Source organism: Esox lucius, chromosome 12, assembly GCF_011004845.1.
Source record: "Esox lucius isolate fEsoLuc1 chromosome 12, fEsoLuc1.pri, whole genome shotgun sequence".
NCBI lineage: Eukaryota > Metazoa > Chordata > Actinopteri > Esociformes > Esocidae > Esox > Esox lucius.
In genome coordinates this window covers 33779109-33804023 of record NC_047580.1, presented here as the reverse complement: position 1 = coordinate 33804023, position 24915 = coordinate 33779109, and the positions used below count along the sequence as shown (strand labels likewise).

General features: G+C 47.8%; 1 protein-coding gene across 9 annotated transcripts in view; it reads left to right on the top strand.

Moving 5' to 3' along the window:
- The window catches only part of ubr4 (ubiquitin protein ligase E3 component n-recognin 4), a 64947-nt gene extending 42380 nt beyond the window's left edge, over positions 1 to 22567 (top strand). For 6 of the 9 annotated variants that reach the window (XM_029124220.2, XM_029124226.2, XM_029124224.2 and 3 more), the window contains 34 exons: positions 147 to 377; positions 553 to 640; positions 1543 to 1736; positions 2031 to 2270; positions 2462 to 2600; positions 2848 to 2991; positions 3533 to 3661; positions 3869 to 4001; positions 4506 to 4719; positions 5032 to 5207; positions 5378 to 5505; positions 7696 to 7825; positions 7976 to 8133; positions 9249 to 9358; positions 9718 to 9941; positions 10133 to 10306; positions 10406 to 10527; positions 10795 to 10992; positions 11385 to 11465; positions 11567 to 11782; positions 11928 to 12035; positions 12227 to 12343; positions 14495 to 14685; positions 15111 to 15284; positions 15383 to 15482; positions 17809 to 18027; positions 18125 to 18238; positions 18437 to 18579; positions 18916 to 19041; positions 19279 to 19473; positions 19631 to 19855; positions 20304 to 20394; positions 20622 to 20784; positions 21139 to 22567. In XM_029124220.2, coding sequence (XP_028980053.2) covers positions 147 to 377; positions 553 to 640; positions 1543 to 1736; positions 2031 to 2270; positions 2462 to 2600; positions 2848 to 2991; positions 3533 to 3661; positions 3869 to 4001; positions 4506 to 4719; positions 5032 to 5207; positions 5378 to 5505; positions 7696 to 7825; positions 7976 to 8133; positions 9249 to 9358; positions 9718 to 9941; positions 10133 to 10306; positions 10406 to 10527; positions 10795 to 10992; positions 11385 to 11465; positions 11567 to 11782; positions 11928 to 12035; positions 12227 to 12343; positions 14495 to 14685; positions 15111 to 15284; positions 15383 to 15482; positions 17809 to 18027; positions 18125 to 18238; positions 18437 to 18579; positions 18916 to 19041; positions 19279 to 19473; positions 19631 to 19855; positions 20304 to 20394; positions 20622 to 20784; positions 21139 to 21203 — 5260 coding nt within the window. In that variant the 3' untranslated portion in view covers positions 21204 to 22567. The remainder of the gene's footprint in view (positions 1 to 146; positions 378 to 552; positions 641 to 1542; positions 1737 to 2030; positions 2271 to 2461; positions 2601 to 2847; positions 2992 to 3532; positions 3662 to 3868; positions 4002 to 4505; positions 4720 to 5031; positions 5208 to 5377; positions 5506 to 7695; positions 7826 to 7975; positions 8134 to 9248; positions 9359 to 9717; positions 9942 to 10132; positions 10307 to 10405; positions 10528 to 10794; positions 10993 to 11384; positions 11466 to 11566; positions 11783 to 11927; positions 12036 to 12226; positions 12344 to 14494; positions 14686 to 15110; positions 15285 to 15382; positions 15483 to 17808; positions 18028 to 18124; positions 18239 to 18436; positions 18580 to 18915; positions 19042 to 19278; positions 19474 to 19630; positions 19856 to 20303; positions 20395 to 20621; positions 20785 to 21138) is intronic. The other 3 variants (XM_029124228.2, XM_029124225.2, XM_029124222.2) reach the window with 1 other exon arrangement.
- The last annotated feature ends 2348 nt before the right edge of the window (positions 22568 to 24915 follow it).

Below are 24915 nucleotides of genomic sequence, written 5' to 3'. Positions count from 1 at the left end.
TGTTAACCTCTGAGTTTTTTTTTTGTGGTGGGGGGGGGGGGGGGTTGTCCAAATTCTTGGGTGGTGGCATGATTATTGAAGGACTTAAAGTATATTCTTCTGGTGAATACATAACCACCTCTCTGTTGCTCTCTGTGTCCTGGCAGGAACTCAAGTAAGTCTCAACAGGAGCTCCTATTGGACCTGACCTGGGCCATCTGGCCCGAGTTGCCCGCCTACGGACGGAAGGCTGCTCAGTTTGTGGACTTGCTGGGCTACTTCTCCCTGAAGACTCCTCAGACGGAGAAGAAGCTGAAGGAGTACTCCCAGAAAGCCGTGGAGATCCTGAGGACCCAGAACCACATCCTGACCAACCACCCCAACTCCAACATCTATAGGTACTACTCTGTTCGGCTGCCGTCGCCTCGCCTTCATTTCATTTGCATAAACGGGTGCCACCATGGCGCAGTTTCCTGTAGAAAACAAGAATAATTGAGTTTAAGCTTAAAGAAAATGTCAACCAGCATTGAATCGTAATACTCATCGTCTTGTGTCTTTGTCTCCTCACTGCAGCACCCTGTCCGGCCTGGTGGAGTTTGATGGCTTCTACCTGGAGAGTGACCCTTGCCTTGTCTGTAACAACCCCGAAGTGCCCTTCTCCGTAAGGACGCTCACTTCACATCTAGCAGAAGTCTAATGTGTAGATCCCTGTAGACAGACTGGAGTGATGATCTCATTCTCTCTGGCAGACGTGTTATATCGTCTTCCGTTAACTAGTCTAGATTTTCTGAATGGAATATTGAAATGTACGTTGTCAGTTTTGGTGGGCGATGTGTTTGCCAGTCGGTTTGCGTGTGGCCACGTGGTAGCGCCGTTGGTGGACGGACCGATGACGGAGTAAACCGCTCGGTGTCTGGTCTCGTCTGAATGTGCATTTATATTAGGGCTCACCTCTTTCAGTCGACCAGACACATTTGATTGGTCAGCCGGTGGCCTGTCCATTGCTGGGGGAACGTGGGCGTCGTAATCAGTCTCTCACAAATGGGCTTCTGCGTTTACATGTGGTAATACAATGTAAGAAAAATGGTGCATCACAAAACAATATATATATTAATTTCGAATGGATGTGTTTTTTCCCAAATTTGTTCTGTGTCTTAGGGCTAGCCATCATCAGACATCCCCTTTCATTTATCTGCGTTCTGTTTTGCCCAGGTCACGTGGGCCCAGTTGTACCCAAACGTTAATGTCTCGGTAGCACGTCTGGCAGTGGAGTTACGGACACAGGCTTTAAAGTTGACCGTATAGACGGCTTGAAGTCCCCCATGGACGACTTGTGGGCTTACAGGGGACGGATTTTACATTTTGATTCGTCAGAGATCATTCGAATCTCGGTTTGACCCCCAAGAAAGTCTTGGTTGGGGACAGCCCTAATTTATCGGCATCAGAGTGAGCGATTGAGTGAACGCTTTGGCGTGAAGTGCATAGATTAGGACTGTACTGATGTGGTAACTCCACTGTCTCCTCGCCGCAAGCTCACACTCACTCTTCCTTCTGTGTGGTCAGAACATCAAGCTGTCGTCCATCAAGGTGGACACACGGTACACTACCACGCAACAGGTGGTCAAGCTGATCGGCAGCCACACTGTTGGCAAGGTAACGGTCAAGATCGGCGACCTGAAGAGGACCAAGATGGTCCGGACCATCAACCTGTACTACAACAACAGGACCGTGCAGGCCATCGTCGAACTCAAGAACAAGTGAGTTCAGGTCACGGATGTGAACGCCCACAAGGCTAGACCCGGTTGTGTTTTCCCGGAGTGTTTAAACCTCTGGCTTGGACATGGATGTAGTCTGGGTTAAATGCCGTATTTGATTTGTAACAAGTCACTGATACAGATTATGCTTTTTATATTTTATTGTGAATATCTGCTTTGTTGGACTCTCTTAGCGCTTTATTTAGTAAAACATTTTGAATTACACTTGAAACTGTACGGAGTTGTCGTCATCTGCCCTGGGTTCATGCCCGTCCCTCTGTCTGCCCCCGTACCCAGACCGGCCCGTTGGCACAAGGCCAAGAGGGTCCAGCTGACTCCAGGTCAGACGGAGGTGAAGATTGACCTGCCGCTGCCGATCGTGGCGTCCAACCTCATGATCGAGTTCTCCGACTTCTACGAGAACTACCAGGCGTCCAGCGAGACGCTCCAGTGCCCTCGCTGTTCGGCCTCCGTGCCTGCCAACCCCGGCGTCTGTGGAAACTGTGGCGAGAATGTCTATCAGTGCCACAAGTGCCGGTAGGTATGGGGTTGCCGCTGGCATTACGGACCTGGTCGTGTTGAATGGAGACGGCCCAGAATATCAGAATCATTAAAGTCACTTTTTACAGTTTTTCCTCAGTTTGGTCGGTCCAATTGGGCAGAAATGACATTGTTTTGGCGTAGTTTGGGTTGTTTGCGCCGACTGAACGTGGTTCTTGTTCCTGTAGATCCATTAACTATGATGAGAAGGACCCGTTCCTGTGCAACGCCTGTGGCTTCTGTAAATACGCCCGTTTTGACTTCATGCTGTACGCCAAACCCTGCTGTGCTGTGGACCCCATAGAGAACGAAGAGGACAGAAAAAAGGTCCCCCTTTTCATTCACTTTCAGTTCCACAAAATGTTTAGAAATGTTTTGACTAAAATCCAAGCCAGAACTGCATTAAGAAATACAAATAAAAGCCATTCTACTGAGATGTAAATATTCTAAGAGTTCCGATACGAATAAGGTAAGTGGCTTCCATTTAACCTTTTTTTTTTTTGCCTTATTTGCTGAATGAACACTCTGGTGGTCGTCGTTGTTGTTGTTGTTTGACCTGGTATGACCCCTGTAGGCGGTGACCAACATCAACACTCTGCTGGACAAGGCAGACAGGGTGTACCATCAGCTGATGGGTCACAGGCCCCAGCTGGAAAGCCTTCTGTCAAAGGTCAACGAGGCTGCCCCTGAGAAGCCACAGGTCAGATACAACACTCTGGTACATACTCCGCATCCGTCGCTCACCGCTTCAGCTTTACGTTTCATGTTACAGTCATGTAGTGGACAAACTTCAGCTTTACGTTTCATGTTACAGTCATATAGTGGACAAACTTCAGCTTTACGTTTCATGTTACAGTCATATAGTGGACAAACTTCAGCTTTAGGTTTCACCGTTCAGCCATTTAGCGCAGCCTCTTTTCCGGTGCACATTCACTTTAGTGAAAACGACCACATCTTAGGACCATTGCGAGTAAAAACCTTGCATTTTTACATTTCGGTGATTTAGTTGATGTCATATCCAAAGCGACTAACATCAGCGCTTTGCTCAAGAGCCCAACAACATATTTTTACCATTGATGGATCAATATTCAAAACCACAACTTTTTGCTTACGGGCCCTGCTGTGTAGCTGCTAGCTTGTCTTCTATATTTTTCCATAGGTTGTATTCTTTATTTACGGATAACAACATTTTAGAACATTGCTGCAGACCAAGTATTGACTGAAGTTGTTCACATGTTATGTTCTTGTCTCACCTGTAGGATGATTCTGGAGCAGGGGCAGGGCTTGGAGCGTCTTCGGCCAATGTGAACCGGTACATCCAGCAACTGGCTCAGGAGTACAGCGGCGACTGCAAGACCTCCTTCGATGAGCTCTCCAAGATAATTCAGGTGAGCCCCAGAAATTAAGGGTGGATGTGTGGACCTCTTGGGGACCGTTTGGTGAAGTCAGGTCAGAGCCCGGAGTTTTCTTCAATACCATTTAAAAGGCAGACATAACGCTGGATTTTGTTTCGGTTGCCCTCGCAAATTGTGTTCCAAGTGCGTTGGTTTTTGGACGTTGTGTCGACTTACTAACTGTCCTGCTCCTTCATCCAGAAAGTCCTGGCCTCCCGGAAGGAGCTGTTGGAATATGACCTGCAGCAACGTGAAGCAGCCACCAAGTCCTCTCGCTCCAGCTCACATCAGCCCACCTTCACAGCCAGCCAGTACAGAGCTCTGTCTGTGCTAGGTATGGAACTACACACACGCGGCACACTATTCTTTTTAATCCAATCTATGGAATTGAGTGAAACCAACATCCTGCTGTGTCTAGGGAATAGAGTGAAACCAACGTCCTGCTGTGTCTAGGGAATAGAGTGAAACCAACGTCCTGCTGTGTCTAGGGAATAGAGTGAAACCAACGTCCTGCTGTGTCTAGGGAATAGAGTGAAACCAACGTCCTGCTGTGTCTAGGGAATAGAGTGAAACCAACGTCCTGCTGTGTCTAGGGAATAGAGTGAAACCAACGTCCTGCTGTGTCTAGGGAATAGAGTGAAACCAACGTCCTGCTGTGTCTAGGGAATAGAGTGAAACCAACGTCCTGCTGTGTCTAGGGAATAGAGTGAAACTGGTGGTCTGCGTAGTCATGATAGTGTCAACTAATTTCTCGGCCTTTCAGCCTTTCTTCAGTGTGTAGGAATGTTTCTTTTCATTTTTTAAAGTAGCCTTTGTTTACCGTCCCCAATGTGTCCAGGTTGCGGTCACACCTCTTCCACCAAGTGTTACGGCTGTGCCTCGGCAGTGACCGGACACTGCATCACGCTGCTGAGGGCCCTGGCCACCAACCCGGCCCTCCGGCAGATCCTGGTCCTCCAGGGGTTGATACGAGAGCTGTTTGAGTACAACCTGAGACGAGGCAGCGCTGCCATGAGAGAGGAAGTCCGACAGCTGGTGTGTCTGCTCACAAGGTGGGGTCACACACACACACGCACGCACGCGCGCGCACACTCTGACAGACAAACGCTCACAGGAACTGTTGATCTGTACTTGATCTGTGAGGAGCAAATGAGCAATTCCCATTGAAAACCAGATTTTCCCTAAACATGACACTTTCATGACCCTAAACCTAACCCCTATTCGTTATCCAGTCCCTAAAGTTGAGTTTTTCTGGCGGAATGTCCCAGATGTTATTGGTTTTACTATTATGAGGACGTAGAAAAAGAAATCAAGCACACGCACACATGCACGCACGCCGTGACTGAACCCGTTCTCCTGTGTAGAGACCATCCGGAGGCCACTCAGCAGATGAACGACCTGATCATCCACAAGGTATCTGCAGCTCTGAAGGGTCACTGGGCCAACCCAGACCTGGTCTCCAGTCTGCAGTACGAGATGCTGCTGCTCACCGACTCCATCTCCAAGGAGGGCGGTTGCTGGGAGCTGAGGTTGAGATGTGGTGAGGCTTCTCTTCCATCTTCTGTCTCTCCTTCTCTCCCCCCTCCCCTTTCCATCCCCTGCTTGTTTAGTCAGCAGGGGGTCAAACCCGCTACCTTGTCATTGCTAGCGTTACGCTCTCTCCCGACTACGGCCCAGCGTTAATTTTCCCGCTCGTCTGTGTGTCTCCAGCCCTGAGCCTGTTCCTGATGGCGGTGAACATCAAGACTCCAGTCGTGGTGGAAAACATCACTCTGATGTGTCTCAGGATCCTGCAGAAACTCATCAAGCCTCCAGCCCCCACCTCCAAAAAGAACAAGGTGTGTTAAATCAATCAATCAATCAATCAAAATGTATTTATAAAGCGCTTTTTACAACAGCAGTTGTCACAAAGTGCTTTACAGAGACACCCGGCCTTAAACCCCAAGGAGCAAACAACAGTAGTGTTGAATTTCAGTGGTTAGGAAAAACTCCCTAAGAAGGTCGAATTTTAGGAAGAAACCTAGAGAGGACCCAGGCTCAGAGGGGTGACCAGTCCTCTTCTGGCTGTGCCGGGTGAGATATTAAGAGTCCAATTGGAGTAATAAATAAATTTCTCTTGGCTAAATCCAGAGTATATTTGATTTTAGACTAGGTCAGAAGTATGACCAGGTGGACAAGGACAGGAACAGCAACGGTCCCCCCAAACCAGGTAATCCGCAGGTGTGGACCAGGACCTCATTTCCTTCTAAAATTTAAAATTGGTGGAAACTGAGAAAAGTTAGTAGTACATCCCTCATGTCCCCCAAGCACAATAATATAGCAGCGTAACACCTTGGAAACTGAGACGGGGGGGTCCGGTGACACTGTGGCCCTACCCGGGGGAGGCCCCGGACAGGGCCCAACAGGCAGGAAATCAATCCAACCACATTGCCAGGCATCAACCAAAGGGACACCCACCAACCGCAACCCCCCTGAATGAGGGCCGAGTATTGCTAGTAGCGTACAGCCCAACTGCACAAGTGCGCAATAGAGAGTCAACAACAAGCCAGTGACTCTTCCCCCGAAGGGCATTGGAGGGAGGGCATCCCAGTGGCGACGAGAGCCCACCTGGCAAGACAGCAAGGGTGGACAGTATCAAGCCTACTGGTCACCTTCACGCCCCCGGGCCAGGCTACACCTAATTATAAACCGTGCTGTAGAGATGAGTTTTTAGTAGACACTTGAAAGTTTGCACTGAGTTTGCATTTCTAACCTTAATTGGCAGATCATTCCACAGGAGTGGAGCTCTATGAGAAAAGGCCCTGCCGCCAATTGTTTGTTTAGAAATTCTAGGTACAATTAAAAGGCCTGCGTCTTGCGATCTAAGGTTACGTGTAGGTATGTATGGCTGGATCATTTCAGCAAGGTAAGTAGGAGCAAGTCCATGTATTGATTTATAGGTTAAGAGTAAAACCTTAAAATCAGCCCTAACCCTAACAGGCAGCCAGTGTAAGGACGCTAGGACAGGAGTAATATGTTCAAATTATTTTGTTCTAGTTAGGATTCTAGCAGCTGTGTGCAGCACTAATTGAAGTTTATTTATTAATTTGTCTGGATAACCAGAGATAAGAGCATTGCAGTAATCTAATCTAGAAGTAACGAAAGCATGGATTAATTTTTCTGCATCAGTTTTTGATAGGAAGTTTCTAATTTTTGCGATGTTTCGAAGATGAAAATAAGCAACTCTTGAGACATATTTTATATGTTCTTCAAAGGAGAGGTCAGGGTCAAGGGTAACGCCAAGGTTTTTTACAGTTTTTTGGGATACGACCATGCAGCCGTCGAGGTTCACAGTGAGATCTGCTAACAACGCTATTTGTTTTTTGGGTCCTAAAAGGAGCATTTCTGTTTTATTTGAGTTTAAGAGCAAGAAATTCTCTGTCATCCACTTCCTAATGTCTGAAACGCATGCTTCCAAAATAGCTAATTTAGGGGCTTCTCCATGCTTCATTGAAATATATAACTGTGTGTCATCAGCATAACAGTGAAAGTTAATATTGTGATTTCGGATTACATCGCCCAGAGGGAGCATGTATAAACCAGTCAGTCAGTCAGCCCCTGGCCCTTACATCAGAACAAGGTGTGTTAAACCAGTCTGTCTGTCGGCCCCTGGCCCTTACTTCAGAACAAGGTGTGTTAAACCAGTCAGTCAGCCCCTGAACCTTACTTCAGGACAAAGTGTGTTAAACCAGTCAGTCAGTCGGCCCCTGGCCCTTACATCAGAACAAGGTGTGTTAAACCGGTCAGTCAGCCGGCCCCTGGCCCTTACATCAGAACAAGGTGTGTTAAACCGGTCAGTCAGTCGGCCCCTGGCCCTTACTTCAGAACAAGGTGTGTTAAACCAGTCAGTCAGCCCCTGGCCCTTACTTCAGAACAAGGTGTGACACTACACCGTTTAGGTTGCCTGAGTTGATGTAGAGTTATAAGGTATATATGGAAATGTAGTCTTTGCCTAATGTGTGTGATTGTGTGTGTTCATGCGTGTTCAGGATTCTGCTGTTGAGTCTCTGACCACAGTGAAACCCTACTGTAACGAGATCCACGCCCAGGCCCAGCTCTGGCTGAAGAAGGACCCCAAAGCCTCGTATGAATCCTGGAAAAAGTGCCTTCCAGCCAGATGTGAGTCTTGACAAGTGCTTGCTTTTATTATTCCTACCTGATGTCGTCCAGAAGGATCCTAAAGTTTACTGTGTTCCTGTAGTGATATGAAGCCAGCACAGTTTATACCTTTTCTAAACATTGTATGTTACCCCCGTTCCCGTCCCTCAGGCCAGGAGACCGCCTCCAAGCCCCAGAACAAGGCAGAGGTGCGGAGACGCTACCTGATGGAGAAGTACCTCTGGAAGTGGAAGCAGTTTATGAGGTCGCGCTCAGAGGGCCTGTTCCCCCGGCTACTCAAACTGGGCCATAACAACTGGCTGAGACAGGTGAGGAGAGACTGCGGTCCGAACACCGGGAGGTCATCCGCTTTAGCTCTAGGAATCACTGCTGCCCTGAACACCGGGAGGTCGTCCGCTTTAGCTCTAGGAATCACTGCTGCCCTGAACACCGGGAGGTCGTCCGCTTTAGCTCTAGGAATCACTGCTGCCCTGTACACCGGGAGGTCGTCCGCTTTAGCTCTAGGAATCACTGCTGCCCTGAACACCGGGAGGTCGTCCGCTTTAGCTCTAGGAATCACTGCTGCCCTGAACACCGGGAGGTCGTCCGCTTTAGCTCTAGGAATCACTGCTGCCCTGAACACCGGGAGGTCGTCCGCTTTAGCTCTAGGAATCACTGCTGCCCTGAACACCGGGAGGTCGTCTGCTTTAGCTCTAGGAATCACTGCTGCCCTGAACACCGGGAGGTCGTCTTCTTTAGCTCTAGGAATCACTGCTGCCCTGAACACCGGGAGGTCGTCTGCTTTAGCTCTAGGAATCACTGCTGCCCTGAACACCGGGAGGTCGTCCGCTTTAGCTCTAGGAATCACTGCTGCCCTGAACACCGGGAGGTCGTCTGCTTTAGCTCTAGGAATCACTGCTGCCCTGAACACCGGGAGGTCGTCCGCTTTAGCTCTAGGAATCACTGCTGCCCTGAACACCGGGAGGTCGTCCGCTTTAGCTCTAGGAATCACTGCTGCCCTGAACACCGGGAGGTCGTCCGCTTTAGCTCTAGGAATCACTGCTGCCCTGAACACCGGGAGGTCGTCTGCTTTAGCTCTAGGAATCACTGCTGCCCTGAACACCGGGAGGTCGTCTTCTTTAGCTCTAGGAATCACTGCTGCCCTGAACACCGGGAGGTCGTCTGCTTTAGCTCTAGGAATCACTGCTGCCCTGAACACCGGGAGGTCGTCTGCTTTAGCTCTAGGAATCACTGCTGCCGTGAACACCGGGAGGTCGTCTGCTTTAGCTCTAAGAATCAGACCGACACAGCGGCTTTGAGATTTTCTAAATGACACGCAGCCTTTTACCCTGTGGGATAAAGGTTTTTCCAGCTGGGTCAGGATGACCAATGGATTGGTTTTTAAATTCGGTCACCTCTAAGGCTGTCATGTTCCCTCGCCCAGGTTCTGTTCACGCCAGCTACTCAGGCAGCTCGTCAGGCAGCTTGCACCATTGTGGAGGCCCTCACCTCCATCCCCAGCCGCAAACAACAGGTCCTGGATCTGCTCACCAGGTAAATACTGGCTTCAGATTTCAACGAGGGAATGTGTGACTCAGTGAAATACAGAACTGATGAAAGGTGCTCCCCAGGGCTTTAATAAATTAATGTTGACAGTCAGAAATGTGGAGCCAGAGGGAACCTGCTTCAGGGGTTAACCTTACAAGTGTATTTTCTTCTAAGGACTGAACAGAGGGATCTTCATGCACCTAGACACACTTTAGTAGCTATTGCCTAATGGGGATTTGGTTTGATTCAGATTAATTAACTCAGTTTTGTCGTTTGCATCTTGAGCTTGCTACGAGTGTGTAGTGGTGGCATGGTCCCTGTCAAGTTGAAATGTGTGTGTGTGTGTGTGTGTGTGTGTGGTTCAGTTACCTGGATGAGCTGAGCGCTGCTGGGGAGTGTGCCGCGGAGTATCTGGGTTTGTACCAGAAGCTGATCAAGCCGGCTCACTGGAAGGTGTACCTTGCTGCCCGCGGAGTCCTGCCCTACATCGGCAACCTCATCACCAAGGAGATTGCCAACCTGTTGGCGCTGGAGGAGGCCACATTAAGCACCGACCTGCAGCAGGGATATGCCCTCAAGAGCCTGACTGGTATGTTGACTGGCAACAAGATCAACATTTTTAACAAATGGAATTTGTTTGCTGTCATTTCACCAGGGTGGGGTGTGGGGGGGGCGGGTTGTGGACTAGTTATTCGCAGCGTTTCTGTTCCATTAAGGGCTGAATTCCATTGTCCTTAAATGATCCTCCAATGTCGTCCGTCCTGTGGGTGTTTGTTCCAGGCCTGCTGTCGTCCTTTGTGGAGGTGGAGTCCATCAAGCGCCACTTCAAGAGCCGCCTGGTGGGGACAGTTCTGAACGGATACCTGTGTCTCCGGAAGCTGGTGGTGCAGAGGACCAAGCTCATAGACGAGACCCAGGACATGCTGCTGGAGATGCTGGAGGACATGACGACAGGTCAGCGTAGAGGCCTTTCTGCAGCGCAGCAGAACATTTGGAAATGTAGGAGGAGTCACTTGCCACCTGTCAGTATTAAATGTTCCCCTTTGTGTCCAGGGACTGAGTCGGAGACCAAGGCCTTCATGGCGGTGTGTATCGAGACGGCCAAGAGATACAACCTGGATGACTATAGGACTCCCGTGTTCATCTTTGAGAGACTCTGCAGTATCATCTACCCGGTTAGTGTCCTTCCCTCCCAGTTCCTCTGGTCTCTCCGATATGACGCTCGGTTTACCGAACTGTTTAACCCCCGCAACAGTTAACCCTTCATAGAGGTTACTCCTGTATCTTCCCACAGGCGTTCGCTAGTTGATTAGCATTTTTATGCACGTTTAAACATTGGGGAGAGAGAGGACGGATGAGAGATGAATTATTTGGGCCAAACCCTAGGAATGGATTGGGTAAATGAATCTCCTCCTCACCTTCCATCCTCCTCACCCCACCAGGAGGAGAATGAGGTGACGGAGTTCTTTGTGACCCTGGAGAAGGACCCTCAACAGGAGGACTTCCTGCAGGGTCGTATGCCAGGGAACCCCTACAGCAGCAACGAGCCAGGCATCGGACCCCTGATGAGGGACATCAAGAACAAGATCTGCCAGGACTGTGACCTGGTGGCCCTGCTGGAGGACGACAGCGGCATGGAGGTAACGTGGTGGTGGTGGATGTAGTAATGGCTGTGACTGGAGGACGACAGCGGCATGGAGGTAACGTGGTGGTGGTGGTGGATGTAGTAATGGCTGTGACTGGAGGACGACAGCGGCATGGAGGTAACGTGGTGGTGGTGGTGGATGTAGTAATGGCTGTGACTGGAGGACGACAGCGGCATGGAGGTAACGTGGTGGTGGTGGATGTAGTAATGGCTGTGACTGGAGGACGTCTGTGGCATGGTTGTTTGCCCAGATTTCTGTTGTGGCTCAGACGGTTTATTCTTGTATGTGAGCAACGTGTTGTTGTGTGTCCTGAAGTTCTATGAAACTAGATGGGTGACAATTTTACACAGTGCTTATGGTCTCCTGTGTATTCTGTTTTATCCCAGCTTCTGGTTAACAACAAGATCATTAGTTTAGATCTTCCTGTGGCGGAGGTCTACAAGAAGGTCTGGTGTCCTACCAACGAGGTGAGGAACTCTTCAGTATTGTAATATTTTTTTAAAACAAGTATAGAGTTAATTGCCTGTGCCTGGATATGAAGTGTTAACCTGGGTGACCTGTCTGTCAGGGGGAACCAATGAGGATTATCTATCGGATGAGGGGTCTCCTCGGGGACGCCACCGAAGAGTTCATCGAGTCCCTGGACTCGACCACGGATGAGGAGGAGGATGACGAGGAGGTATACAAGATGGCCGGGGTGATGGCTCAGTGTGGAGGGCTGGAGTGTATGCTGAGCAGACTGTCGGGAATCAAGGACTTCAAGCAGGGACGACACCTGCTCACTGTGAGTACTGGGGGAGGGGCCTGTGGGGGGGAGGGGCCTGTGGGGGGGAGGGGCATGTGTAGGGGGCGGGGCCGGTGTGGGGGAGGGGCCTGCAGCTGTGATAGGTGGCTTTAATAGCCTTTCTGTTCCTTCGACCCTCCACCAGGTCCTGCTGAAGCTGTTCAGTTACTGCGTGAAGGTGAAGATTAACAGGCAACAGTTGGTCAAGCCAGAGATGAACACACTCAACGTCATGCTGGGCACTCTCAATCTGGTGAGGCATTTTATTTATTTGAAATCGTGTACAGTAATAATGATTTGACACGATACTTCCACTGACATGTTCTGTAATAATGATTCAACCGTGTCTGCCCGAGGCTGATACTCATGTGGAATAATGAACCTTGTGAACATGATTGGGTTGGAGGCCAGGCTGGATAACCTGCGTGTCCCCTGTCCCCACAGGCGTTGGTGGCCGAGCAGGAGAGTAAGGACAGTGGAGGAGCGTCCATAGCCGAGCAGGTCCTCAGCATCATGGAGATCATCCTGGATGAGGCCAACGCTGAGATATCTGAGGACAAGGTGAGCGAAACACATCGACCCAGTGGACACGGCCGTAGGGTTCCCGTCAGATGTCGGTGTTAATTAAAAGGTTTTGAGCTGCTCCATTAAGGGTGTGCTGAGTGGTGTTTGTACATCTTCCTTTCAGTTATTTTTTGTTGGACCTAAGAAGAGCAAATGTCTCTTATGGCGCTTTTCCACTGCATGGTACCGGCTCAGCTCTACTCTACTCACTTCAGCGCCTCTTTGTGGGTCTCTCACAACCCGAGATCCAAACCGAGAGGGGGAAAATACAATCTCTTAAATTACAAGTCTGGTCCTATGCACTGGCACTGGAATTGACCCCTTTCCATGCACGGACTCCTGGGACAGACCTGCAAAGAGGCGCCGTTCTCGTAAAACCATTTTGACACTGGACGGCTAACTGCAGAACAGCGTGTTTTGCATTGCTGCACGCTTTGAGTCACTCTTGTCCAATCAGAAGTCTTCCCTGTTTTCACGTCACCTTTTGGTATCGCCTCAGCTCGCTTGGAACCTCGACGGAGCAGGTACCAAAAAACGTATCTGGTACCAGGTACTGATAACTTTTGGCCAGTGGAAAAGCAGTAAAGGCGAGCCGAGTCCAGCTGGTACCATGCAGTGGAAAAGCGCCATTACTGAGTGCATGACTGACTTGAACCGTTGTTCAACCACATCGTGGACGGGGGTCTCCATCCTTGCCCTGTGACCACACAGTCATTAGGATTTATCCAGGATTGAATAAAACGTTGCTGTCTACGCTATATTAAACCTAAATTAAAACTGTTGCCGTTTATATTGCGACGTATTAAAGTTCAGTGTTTTCTATTTTACACTTATTACCAATTTGAAGGTGCAGCCTGTCTCAAACTATTCGTTTAACTGCTCATTTAATGCAGTGGCATTTGCAGCATTTGCCGTTTGTGCCGTTGCCATTACTGGTTAGGCAACATTTCTCAACCCTTGAGTTATTTTTTTTCTCCCGTTATAAGTTTGTAGGCACATTGAAGCCGAAACCTTTAATAACCATACTGTTGTGTGTGGGACAATATATCATGGTGCCACTCGCTAACTTGAAGCAGACGTCTTCGCTAGCAGTTGCAGTGTTAACTCAAACTAACACCAAGTATTTAAACAAAATGTGTGTGTGTGTGTGTGTGTGTCCAGGTATTTAAGTAATCTACAAAAATACCTACAGCACCCGCAAGAAAAACAACTACAGACGTACGATGTATGTCCATTGCCTCACACGAAGCGCATATCATTCACGTTTTGGAGCTGAAATTCGCGCAAATTAACGATTTGGATATTGCACATGTCAAAGTCACAATTTCGATTATATTTCGATACATTTTGCAGCCCTAATTCCAAGACGTTTGCCACTAGTCGGCCTTTTAAATCAAACAGTTCATGGATGCTATTTGTGGTGGAAGTTAATTTAACACGATGCTTAATGGTGTCTAGCTAAATATTCAAACTTGGCATGGTTATTGAAGTCATTGTTTTCATTACTGTATAGTCTACAGTAATCTTTCTAATTAAACGCATGGAAATTAGTGTGGAAACCCTTTTATACCGGTTGTTGGTTTGGATGTTAGCTAATGTAGGGAACTAGCTAATGTAGGGAACTAGCTAATGTAGGGAACTAGCTAATGTAGGGAACTAGCTAATGTAGGGAACTAGCTAATGTAGGGAACTAGCTAATGTAGGGAACTAGCTAATGTAGGGAACTAGCTAATGTAGGGAACTAGCAGGGTGGTCTGTTGATATTAGTGTCCTCTGTCTCTCTACCAGGGTGGTCTGTTGATATTAGTGTCCTCTGTCTCTCTACCAGGGTGGTCTGTTGATATTAGTGTCCTCTGTCTCTCTACCAGGGTGGTCTGTTGATATTAGTGTCCTCTGTCTCTCTACCAGGGTGGTCTGTTGATATTAGTGTTCTCTGTCTCTCTACCAGGGTGGTCTGTTGATATTAGTGTCCTCTGTCTCTCTACCAGGGTGGTCTGTTGATATTAGTGTCCTCTGTCTCTCTACCAGGGTGGTCTGTTGATATTAGTGTTCTCTGTCTCTCTACCAGGGTGGTCTGTTGATATTAGTGTTCTCTGTCTCTCTACCAGGGTGGTCTGTTGATATTAGTGTTCTCTGTCTCTCTACCAGGGTAACCTGTTGCTAACAGGGGACAAGGACCAGTTGGTGATGCTGCTGGATCAGATCAACACTCCGTTTGTCCGTTCCAACCCCAGTGTCCTCCAGGGTCTCCTTCGCATCATACCGTACCTGTCCTTCGGAGAACTGGAGAAGATGAGGATCCTGGTGGAACGCTTCAAACCCTGCTGCAGCTTCGACAAGTAGGGAGTCTCTCTGGTTCTAGTCTGGTTTGGAAGGTTTTAGGAAGGAGCCTCTCTGGTTCTAGTCTGGTTTGGAAGGTTTTAGGAAGGAGTCTCTCTGGTTCTAGTCTGGTTTGGAAGGTTTTAGGAAGGAGCCTCTCTGGTTCTAGTCTGGTTTGGAAGGTTTTAGGAAGGAGTCTCTCTGGTTCTAGTCTGGTTTGGAAGGTTTTAGGAAGGAGCCTCTCTGGTTCTAGTCTGGTTTGGAAGGTTTTAGGAAGGAGTCTCTCTGGTTCTAGTCTGGTTTGGAAGGTTTTAGGAAGGAGCCTCTCTGGTTCTAGTCTGGTTTGGAAGGTTTTAGGTAGGAGCCTCTCTGGTTCTAGTCTGGGTGTTGGACATTATCCAACCTTGACTCAAGTGTGAAATGTGAATTCCTCTGTTTGCTCCAGGTACGATGAAGAACACAGTGCGGATGATAAGGTGTTCATAGACTGCTTCTGTAAGATCGCTGCTGGCATTAAGAACAACAGCAATGGACACCAACTCAAAGACCTTATACTGCAGAAAGGCATCACACAAAGTGCCCTGGACTACATGAAGAAACACATCCCGAATGCCAAGAAGTATGTCTGGACCTTCTGCACTCCAACACACTGCTGTCTAATGTTGTGCTCATGACAGAACATCGTGCTGTTAGTCTGACCTCTTGGTTTCTCTCCAGCCTGGATGCCGACGTGTGGAAGAAGTTCCTGTCGCGACCTGCTTTACCTTTTATCCTCCGTCTGCTGCGAGGCCTGGCCACACAACACCCCCCCACACAGGTACACACACACACACACACACACACACACACACACACACACACTCACAACACCCCCCCACACAGGTACACACACACACACTCACAACACCCCCCCACACAGGTACACACACACACACACACACTCACAACACCCCCCACACAGGTACACACACACACACACACACACTCACAACACCCCCCCACACAGGTACACACACACACACACACACACACTCACTCACAACACCCCCCCACACAGGTACACACACACACACACACTCATAACACCCCCCCACACAGGTACACACACACACACACACACACACACACACACACACACACACACACACACACACACACACTCACAACACCCCCCCACACAGGTACACACACACACACACTCACAACACCCCCCCACACAGGTACACACACACACACACTCACAACACCCCCCCACACAGGTACACACACACACACACACACACACACACAACACCCCCCCACACAGGTACACACACACACACACACACACACACACACAACACCCCCCCACACAGGTACACACACACACACACAACACCCCCCCACACAGGTACACACACACAACACCCCCCCACACAGGTACACACACACAACACCCCCCCACACAGGTACACACACACCCCCACACAGGTACACACACACCCCCCCACAGGTACACACACACAACACCCCCCCACACAGGTACACACACACACACACACACCCCCACACAGGTACACACACACACACACACACCCCCACACAGGTACACACACACACACACACACCCCCACACAGGTACACACACACACACACACACACCCCCACACAGGTACACACACACACACACACACCCCCACACAGGTACACACACACACACACACACACACACAACACCCCCCCACACAGGTACACACACACAACACACACACACACACACCCCCACACAGGTACACACACACACCCCCCCCCCACACAGGTACACACACACACACACACACCCACACATGTATACACACACACACACACACACACACACACAACACCCCCCCACACAGGTACACACACACAGGTACACACACACACCCCCACACAGGTACACACACACAGGTACACACACACACACACAACACACCCCCACACAGGTACACACACACACACAACACCCCCCCACACACAAGTTTGTACAGTTACACTCATGGGGACCAGAAAATAAAAATTGCATGCTCCCTTGCCCTAAACTTACCCCTAAACCTAACCTTAACCTAACCTTAAACCTAACCGTAACCTTAACCTCAATAAAGTAACATTTATGCCTAAACTTTACCTAGATGTAATGCTTAACCTTAACCCTAAACTTAACCAACAACGCCTGGACCTTAAAGAAACCCCAATTCTAACTATAAAATCAATTGTAAGTTTGACCCTAAACCCTGAGCCAGAAATTGACTTTTGCCTCACGGGGACCGGCAAAAGGTCCCAATGAGGTCACATTTTTCTGGTTTTACTATACTCATTGGGACATTTGGTCCCCATTCGTTCAGTATGATCTAACCCACACACACACACACACACACACAGGTACCCACACACACACACACAGGTACACACACACACACACACACAACACCCCAGGTTTTCAAGGTAGACTTGTACATGTATCAACTGAAAAATAATAAGAATGTATGCAACTTCTTAATCTTCAGTAAAATATTCAGAGCCTATTCAGAGCCTATCAGATGTGTGCCCGATTTAGTTTCTCTTTTTCTCCTAAAATAAAAATAATGATTTAGCCTAATACATTTGTAGGATCTTAATCTTCAGTAAAATAAGCAGAGAAAATTTGAAGAGGGTAGATAGGTGTGTGATTTAGTTTCTTTTTCTCCTCACATTAAAACAGTAACTTGTAATACCTTTCTTGAATTAGTGAATTGTGACTGCTAAACAATATCTGTTTATTTCATTTAGTGAATACCTTTTTAGCATAATACATTTGTACAGGTAAATAGTCACTGAATAGTTTTCTGTATGTCAGTTTAGAGTTCTGACAACGGAACAATGTAACAGGCCGATTTAGGAAACTTCATGGATGGAGGAGGGTGTAGCTTTCATAATCATGGATGGAGGAGGGTGTAGCTTTCATAATCATGGATGGAGGAGGGTGTAGCTTTCATAATCATGGATGGAGGAGGGTGTAGCTTTCATAATTGCCTTATTTTAATTACAAACTCAAACGCCAATTGGCGTAGGCATTTGGCAGTTCTAGTGTTAAGAAGGTAGATCTCTTGCCTGTTATAAACAAAAAAAATGATCTCCCCCTCCAGGTGTTAATAGGGACAGACTCCATCACCAGCCTTCACAAGCTGGAGCAGGTGTCCAGCGACGAAGGCATTGGTACCCTGGCCGAGAACCTCCTGGAGGCGCTGAGGGAGCATGCGGAGGTCAACCTGAAGATCGACGCAGCGCGCAGGGAGACACGAGCCGAGAAGAAGCGCATGGCGATGGCCATGAGACAGAAGGCCCTGGGGACGCTGGGCATGACGGTGGGTCTCCGTCCGGGTGGGGGGGGGGGGGTGGGGGGAGGCTTGGGGGGGCGGCCGACCGGTACTAACCCCTGATTGTGGCTGGTTGTGTTTCTAGACCAATGAGAAGGGCCAGGTGGTCACCAAGACATCGTTGCTGAAGCAGATGGAGGAGCTGATCGAGGAGCCAGGGTTGACCTGCTGTATCTGCCGGGAGGGCTACAAGTTTCAGGTGAACACCTTCATCCCTCTGAAACATTTGTCATGGTGATGGAGTGTTTCATTTAATCTGGGGGGGGTCAAATAAAAATGCCTTTATCTGAGGCTCGTACAAATGGGACTGATTTTAGATGTAATTAAGGATTTTATGTTTGTTTTTTCGAGTCTTTCAATTGGTTGACTGACCTGTGACCCTGGGTCTCTCCGACAGCCTACCAAGGTGCTGGGTATCTACACGTTTACGAAGCGCGTCGCCCTGGAAGATTTCGAGAACAAGCCTCGGAAGCAACAAGGATACAGCACAGTGTCTCACTTTAACATTGTCCACTATGACTGTCACCTCGCGGCCGTCAGGTAACACACGTGCGCACGCTCACTTGTACCTACATGTACTTGTTCACTTACAAAGTTGAGTCTAATCTGATCTTTTAACATAGTCCACTACACATTCCACTGTCAGGTGACACTCCAGACGACGTGACGTGTTTTAGCTGATACTGAAGGACGTTGATTCAGTCTTTTTGGGTCAAGTGTGTGTTTGTGTGTTTAGCAATGCAAATTTAGAAGCTGCTAACAGATGCAGTCATGGCTAGTCCAAAGTCCTGGAACGGGTCCTGTTTTCTGTGTGCCGTACTGTGTGTGTTATTGTCTGCCTGGGGTGACGTTGTAACTAACCCTTCCCCGTCTCAGGCTGGCTCGGGGCCGAGAGGAGTGGGAAAGCGCCGCGTTGCAGAACGCCAACACCAAGTGCAATGGACTCCTTCCGGTCTGGGGGCCTCATGTCCCTGAATCGGCCTTCGCCACCTGCCTGGCCAGGTGAGAGGCGACTCCATCTGAACGCCCCCCCCCCCTTCTGAATAGAATGGCAGTCATGGTCCAGGAGGTGTTGTTGTCAATAAGACATTTCAGAATCTCTGGAATCCACTCCTGGGATTGGTCTATACACCCCCCCTCCCCCCCCAACTGAGTAAAAAATTCTGTCTGACATGGTTTTCTTGCTACACACAGACAGCATTAATCTCCTGAGGTGGTTTGATTGAATCTCTCTTCCAGACACAACACATATCTGCAGGAGTGCACAGGCCAGAGGGAACCCACCTACCAACTCAACATCCACGACACCAAGCTTCTGTTCCTGCGTTTCGCCACAGAGCAGTCGTTCAGCGTGGACACGGGAGGGGGAGGACGAGAGAGCAACATCCACCTCATCCCTTACATCATCCACACCGTGCTCTATGTGCTCAACACGTACGTAACGCTCACCTAACACCACAGAAATCCCTGATAACCTCCTGCGGATTCCATCGATTTCTGCGAAAACCAGGAAATGAATTGAAAAGCAATCCTATTTCCGTTGTCTGTCTGACCAATCCCCTGCTTCACACACACACACACACACACACAGTACTCGGGCTACTAGTCGTGAAGAGAAGAACCTGCAGTCGTTCCTGGAGCAGCCTTGTGACCGGTGGGTGGAGACCAGCTACGACGTGGAAGGCCCCCACTACTACACCGTCCTGGCCATGCACGTGCTGTCGCCTGAGCGCTGGAGGAACACACGCCTCACCTTCCTGCGCCGGCTCCTCATCTGCGTTCACGCACGCAAGGTCTCGGCCGTCTGCACCAACAAGTGAGATGTGCCCTGACTTGGAAACGATTTCCTCCTGGTGTCAGTAGAAAAGCCAGCTGGATTAGAATTGTCTCATTGGTCATGAACTGGAGCGGGTTATTGTCATTTAATAGGTTAAATCGAGGCTGGGTTCAGAACCAACTTTATTTTACCAGGTATGTAGTCTAAGGCCATAATCACATTCATTGCAGCAACCTTGGAACAGTTTTTGGGTAACAGCCTTGTTCAGGGTCAGAAAGAAATGTTTACCTTGAGCTCTGGGATTAGAAAGAACAACCTTTGGTTCACTCGCTAAACGCTCTTAACCACTAAGCTACTCTGCCTCCCGGTTGAATTAAACTAGCTGCTCATTTTTAGTGTTACCTAACGAGCTACCAAGTATCCCTGTTAGATGTGCATGTCCATGTATACCATGTGGCTCTGTTTTAACCGCTCTCTCTTCCCCCAGACTGACAGACAAACAGTCCAAGGAGTTTTCTGTGTACCGATCTCCTCTGCTCTTCTGGGGCTTGGTGGATCTCATATATGATATGTTCAGGGTAGGAGTGACTTATCAACTGTAGATTAAGAAAACAACTTTGGAAATAAGACATTTTCACGTCAACCATTTCTTTATTGGCCATGTTAAAAGATTATGCTTTTCATTTCTGTTACAAAGTATGGCTCATTGTGATCAGGTGATTTTTGTTTCGTTTTAAATCATCCTGCAAACACTGTTCAACCGTGTACCCAGAATGCAGTGTTGTTGTCCTCTCGTCCCGTACAGAAAGCCCCCACCAGTAACACAGAGGGAGGCTGGTCCTTCTCGCTGGCGGAGTATGTGAGGCACAACGACATGCCCATTTATGAGGCTTCGGAGCGCGTGCTGAAGGCCTACCAGGACGAACTAATGCCCGCCGAATCCTTCTCCGAGTTCCTAGATGTCATAGGTTAGTGTTGCCCGTCTTTCAGGGTTGTCACTCCCACACGCCACGGTCACTCTTACACGGTCAGTCCACAAGCTGGTCTGCGGGCTTCATCTGGGTGTGCAACGACCGCCCAGCCAGTCCTGCACACGGCCTGATGTTGGGTAAATCGAGCACATGTTCCAGACAGAATGCTATACAAGGCGAGCGCAGCGTAGACATTAAGGAACTTCTGGTTTGTCAAAGCTCAATGATGCTGTGGGTGTGACCGAAGTGTCATTCAGTCGATAAATCTGAAAAGGTCTTTCGAATTACCCAAACTTGAAAGAAATGAAATGTACTTGTGGGAAGATTCAGACACTGTTATTTTGTTTCCAGGTCTTCTCTCGGACATTCCCGAGCCTGACCTCTTCCTTCAAGACCTGTTGAACTCTGTGCCCTGATGGCATTCATGATCCCCCTGGACCCTGTCCACTCTAGCCCCCTAAACAGGAGCCCCTCACTGGGGAAGACCTACACAACGGTCCTGCTAAAGACACCTCCATGGAATGTCTCCGAATCTGGGCCCCTCGCTCCCCATGTCTGGATGTTCTAGCTTTCACCATCACATAGATACATGCCGACACATAGAATACCCCCCACACACACACCCCCCTCCCCAAACACACACACACACACACGTATGTGTTTTCTAATCTCCACTTGTCCTTCTGCGTCATCTTCAATATAACTCCACTATAACTCTTATATGTGTAGACAGAATGAGGAGTTGGTTGGTGCTTTCATTAGTGTTTCTGTAACACTGAACACACCAACTTAACCCCATGCTGTTCTGTATGGACCCCATGTAAATGTCTGGGGAGTGTTCCTGAAGTAACAAAAAAAGTTTCTTGCTTTGGGATTCGATCACGACGTGTTTAGAGTGCCGTGTTTTTTTTTTTTTTTGTTTTAAGAAATTGAAGATTCTTTGTTTTGTCATAACAATAAATTGGGCTTTTAAAAACCGAGGCAGAAAGGAGGCTACACTGACTAGGATGCTGAACTAAGTTAACTAACTGTTGTGTCAGGCACTGGTCTGCTTAATGGCCTGGGTGCCGATCTGTTGATACTAACTGTAAAAAATAGACCTGGAAGGCCCCGGCTGGGACTGGACTGGAACAATAATAATAAACATGTCTTCTGCCGGGTTGATTTGTCTCCTTGGTAACTGAGTCAGATGAGCCTTGCATCCTGCCCTTCCTGGTAACTCAAGTTGTAATGATCCTGATTTGTGATTGGTTCTACTTGCAGTACTGTCCATCTGTATAACATAAACAATAAAAGGGGCCTGCATCCTTCTTTTGGATTTGACGCTTCTCTCTCTTTTGGATTTTTCTTTCTGGTTGATATATTTCTCTAGCTCTGACACTACAGGCAGTTTATTTCCTTTTCTGGGGTTTATTTTTTGGGGGTTATTTTCGGTCTTCCAAACGTACAATCATTTATTTGAAGTTTGATGATAACGTCATGCCGGCAACGATTCCCAGACCCGTTTCTGGTCAAGCAAGGTGCCACCGAGTTCCTCGGTGATATAAATTAACTCTTGAATATAATATATTAGACGCCCACTGACGCTGCGGCAGATGAAGCGGCGTCCCTATACTCTGAGCTGAACGCATGGTGTGGAGTTTGAAACTTTAAAACCCAATTTAGTGTTAACCATTCTTCTTGACCTGTTTTATTCCCGCTGCTACAATGTTCAACTGTTGCTGAATGTCTGCTTTTTGGATTAGCGATGATTAATAAAGCCGTAATAATTCCACATCCATCACTGCCGTTGCTGTGTGTTATTTTATTTAGCATGGCTTTTCGGTTTTGAAACCAAGTTCAAAGGTGCAAATACACTTTATTTGGAAGCCAGATTACTTACAGCAACCGCAGTTCATATTCAAACCAACTGTTTCTCTTAAAGCACACGCTTTACCTGTACTGAGGACAACACCGTCCCCAGCCAACAACCACAACTGACCTCACGTGCCCAACCCACCCCAAGGAGTCGTAACAGCACGACAGGACAGCCTTGTCCAACACCCAACCCTGGAAAATGCTGGGCCAACGGGCATCGTTGATATGCTGGCACCAGGACTCAAACCCTCAACTGTGGAGACTGGAACTGTACGGCAAAGCTTTGACTTGACTAATTACAACTTTCTGCAGATTAGGCGTAGACAGAACAGTCTCGTCTGTTGCAGACAGACGATGTGAGAAAAGCTCTTTAAAACACAAACTTTTTCATAGTTTCCGCTGCTCAAAAGTAACTCCAGCAACTGTATATGAACAGTACTGGAAAACAAACCAGTGTGAGACCCTTGGTACTCATGTTAAGTCCCCAGCCCAGCTCTGGTGAGAAGCGCTGGAGAGATGATGCCGTTGAATCTAGTGTTTGCTCTACGAGGATGGTTTGTCTTTTAGCTGGCAGGTGTTCATTTTTTGTAGACACCTCATGTTATGATACTTCTCTGCAGTCTGATTCTTTCCATAACAGGGACACTTGAACCCAGAATTCTGACCAAAGCCTTCCTCAACGAGAATTATTTCTATATTTTCTATATTCCTGTACACTTCCCTCCTCATGTTAGTGGGTGTTACATAACAGTTGATTTCTGTGTATGGATTATATAGTTCAATAAAGGGCTGTTCTTTTGCACAATCTAGAGTGCTGGATATAACTTCAGCCATGGTATTTTGACCACATACCTCAAATGGTACCACATAATGCAGTGCATTATTAAAATAAAATGGAATTTATCATACGTGTCAAAGCAGGATTTGACCCCTGGTTATACAGTGACACAGCTAACTGTGATGTTTGCGGATGATCTTGTTGAGAGTGAGTGTGGGAAACCATCTTAAAGCCTGCTCCTCAGCAGCTCTGGGCGCCAAAAAGCTAAATGAGTTCAGAATAACAGCGAGTTAACCTCATATGAGCCCTGCAAATGTCCTTTGTGTTCCTGTATATCTCCTATTCTGGTCCCACTTCAGGAAACTCCTTAATCTTGAAAGATCTGGAACTGGTATTCTAGTGAAACAAAACCTGGTACTGTTGTCCAGACACACAAAAAAAATTAAAATAATAATAAAAGAATTTCCCTGCTAAAATAAGCTGTTCCTCAAAGCACGTGTGGAAACGCACATGACCCGTGGCAATCAGAGTTGGGCCCAGCTCGGCGGACTGCTTGTCCCCTTCCTCCCTGTCTCTCTCTATGTATGTCTTCCTAGCCTCTCCATCTTCCTTCCTGCCAGTGACGTTTTCAAAAACCTCAAAGCACTACATGTGTTACAAACCTAACATTGCTCATGCCTTAGGCACACACCATTCCCAAAGTAAAGCGGAAGCATCATGCTGTGGGGATGTTTCTCATCAGCAGACTGGTCATCTGGTAAGAATTGAAGGAAGAATAGATAGAGCAAAATACAAGGAAATACTACAAACAAAACTGAAGATTGGTATGAAAATTTTACTTTTAGAATGACAATTATCCCCAGCATGTGGTCAAAACAACATTTCAGTGGCTCAAAAGGGTGATTGTACTACTGGTCAGTGGTTCTGAATTATTTTGCACATATATACAGCAGTACAACATGGAAAATAGTAAAACTAAAGAAATACACCTGAAAGAGTATGTGTCCAAATGTTTGACTAGTACTGTTTATATTTCAACAATGCAAGACTTTGTTGAGGGAAATAGTATATAAAATGCACATACAGTTAGTTCCGGAAATAATTGGACACTGACACAAGTTTTGTCATTTTGGCTGTTTACCAAAATATATTCAAGTTTGTTTAATAATGAATATGGGCTTATTGCAGTCTCTCAGCTTTTATTTGAGGGTATTCACATCCAAATTGGGGGAAGGGATTAGGAATTACAGCTCTTTAATATGTAGCCCCCTCTTTTTCAAGGGACCAAATGTAATTGGACATTGACTCAAAAGCTGTTCCATGGACAGGTGTGGGCTATTCCTTCATTATTTCTTCATCAATTAAGCAGGGACATGTTCTGGAGATAATTCCAGGTGTAGCATTTGCATTTGTAAGCTGTTGCTGTCAACCCACAATATGCAATCAAAAAGGCTCTCAATGCAAGTGAAACAGGCCATCCTTGGCCTTAAAAA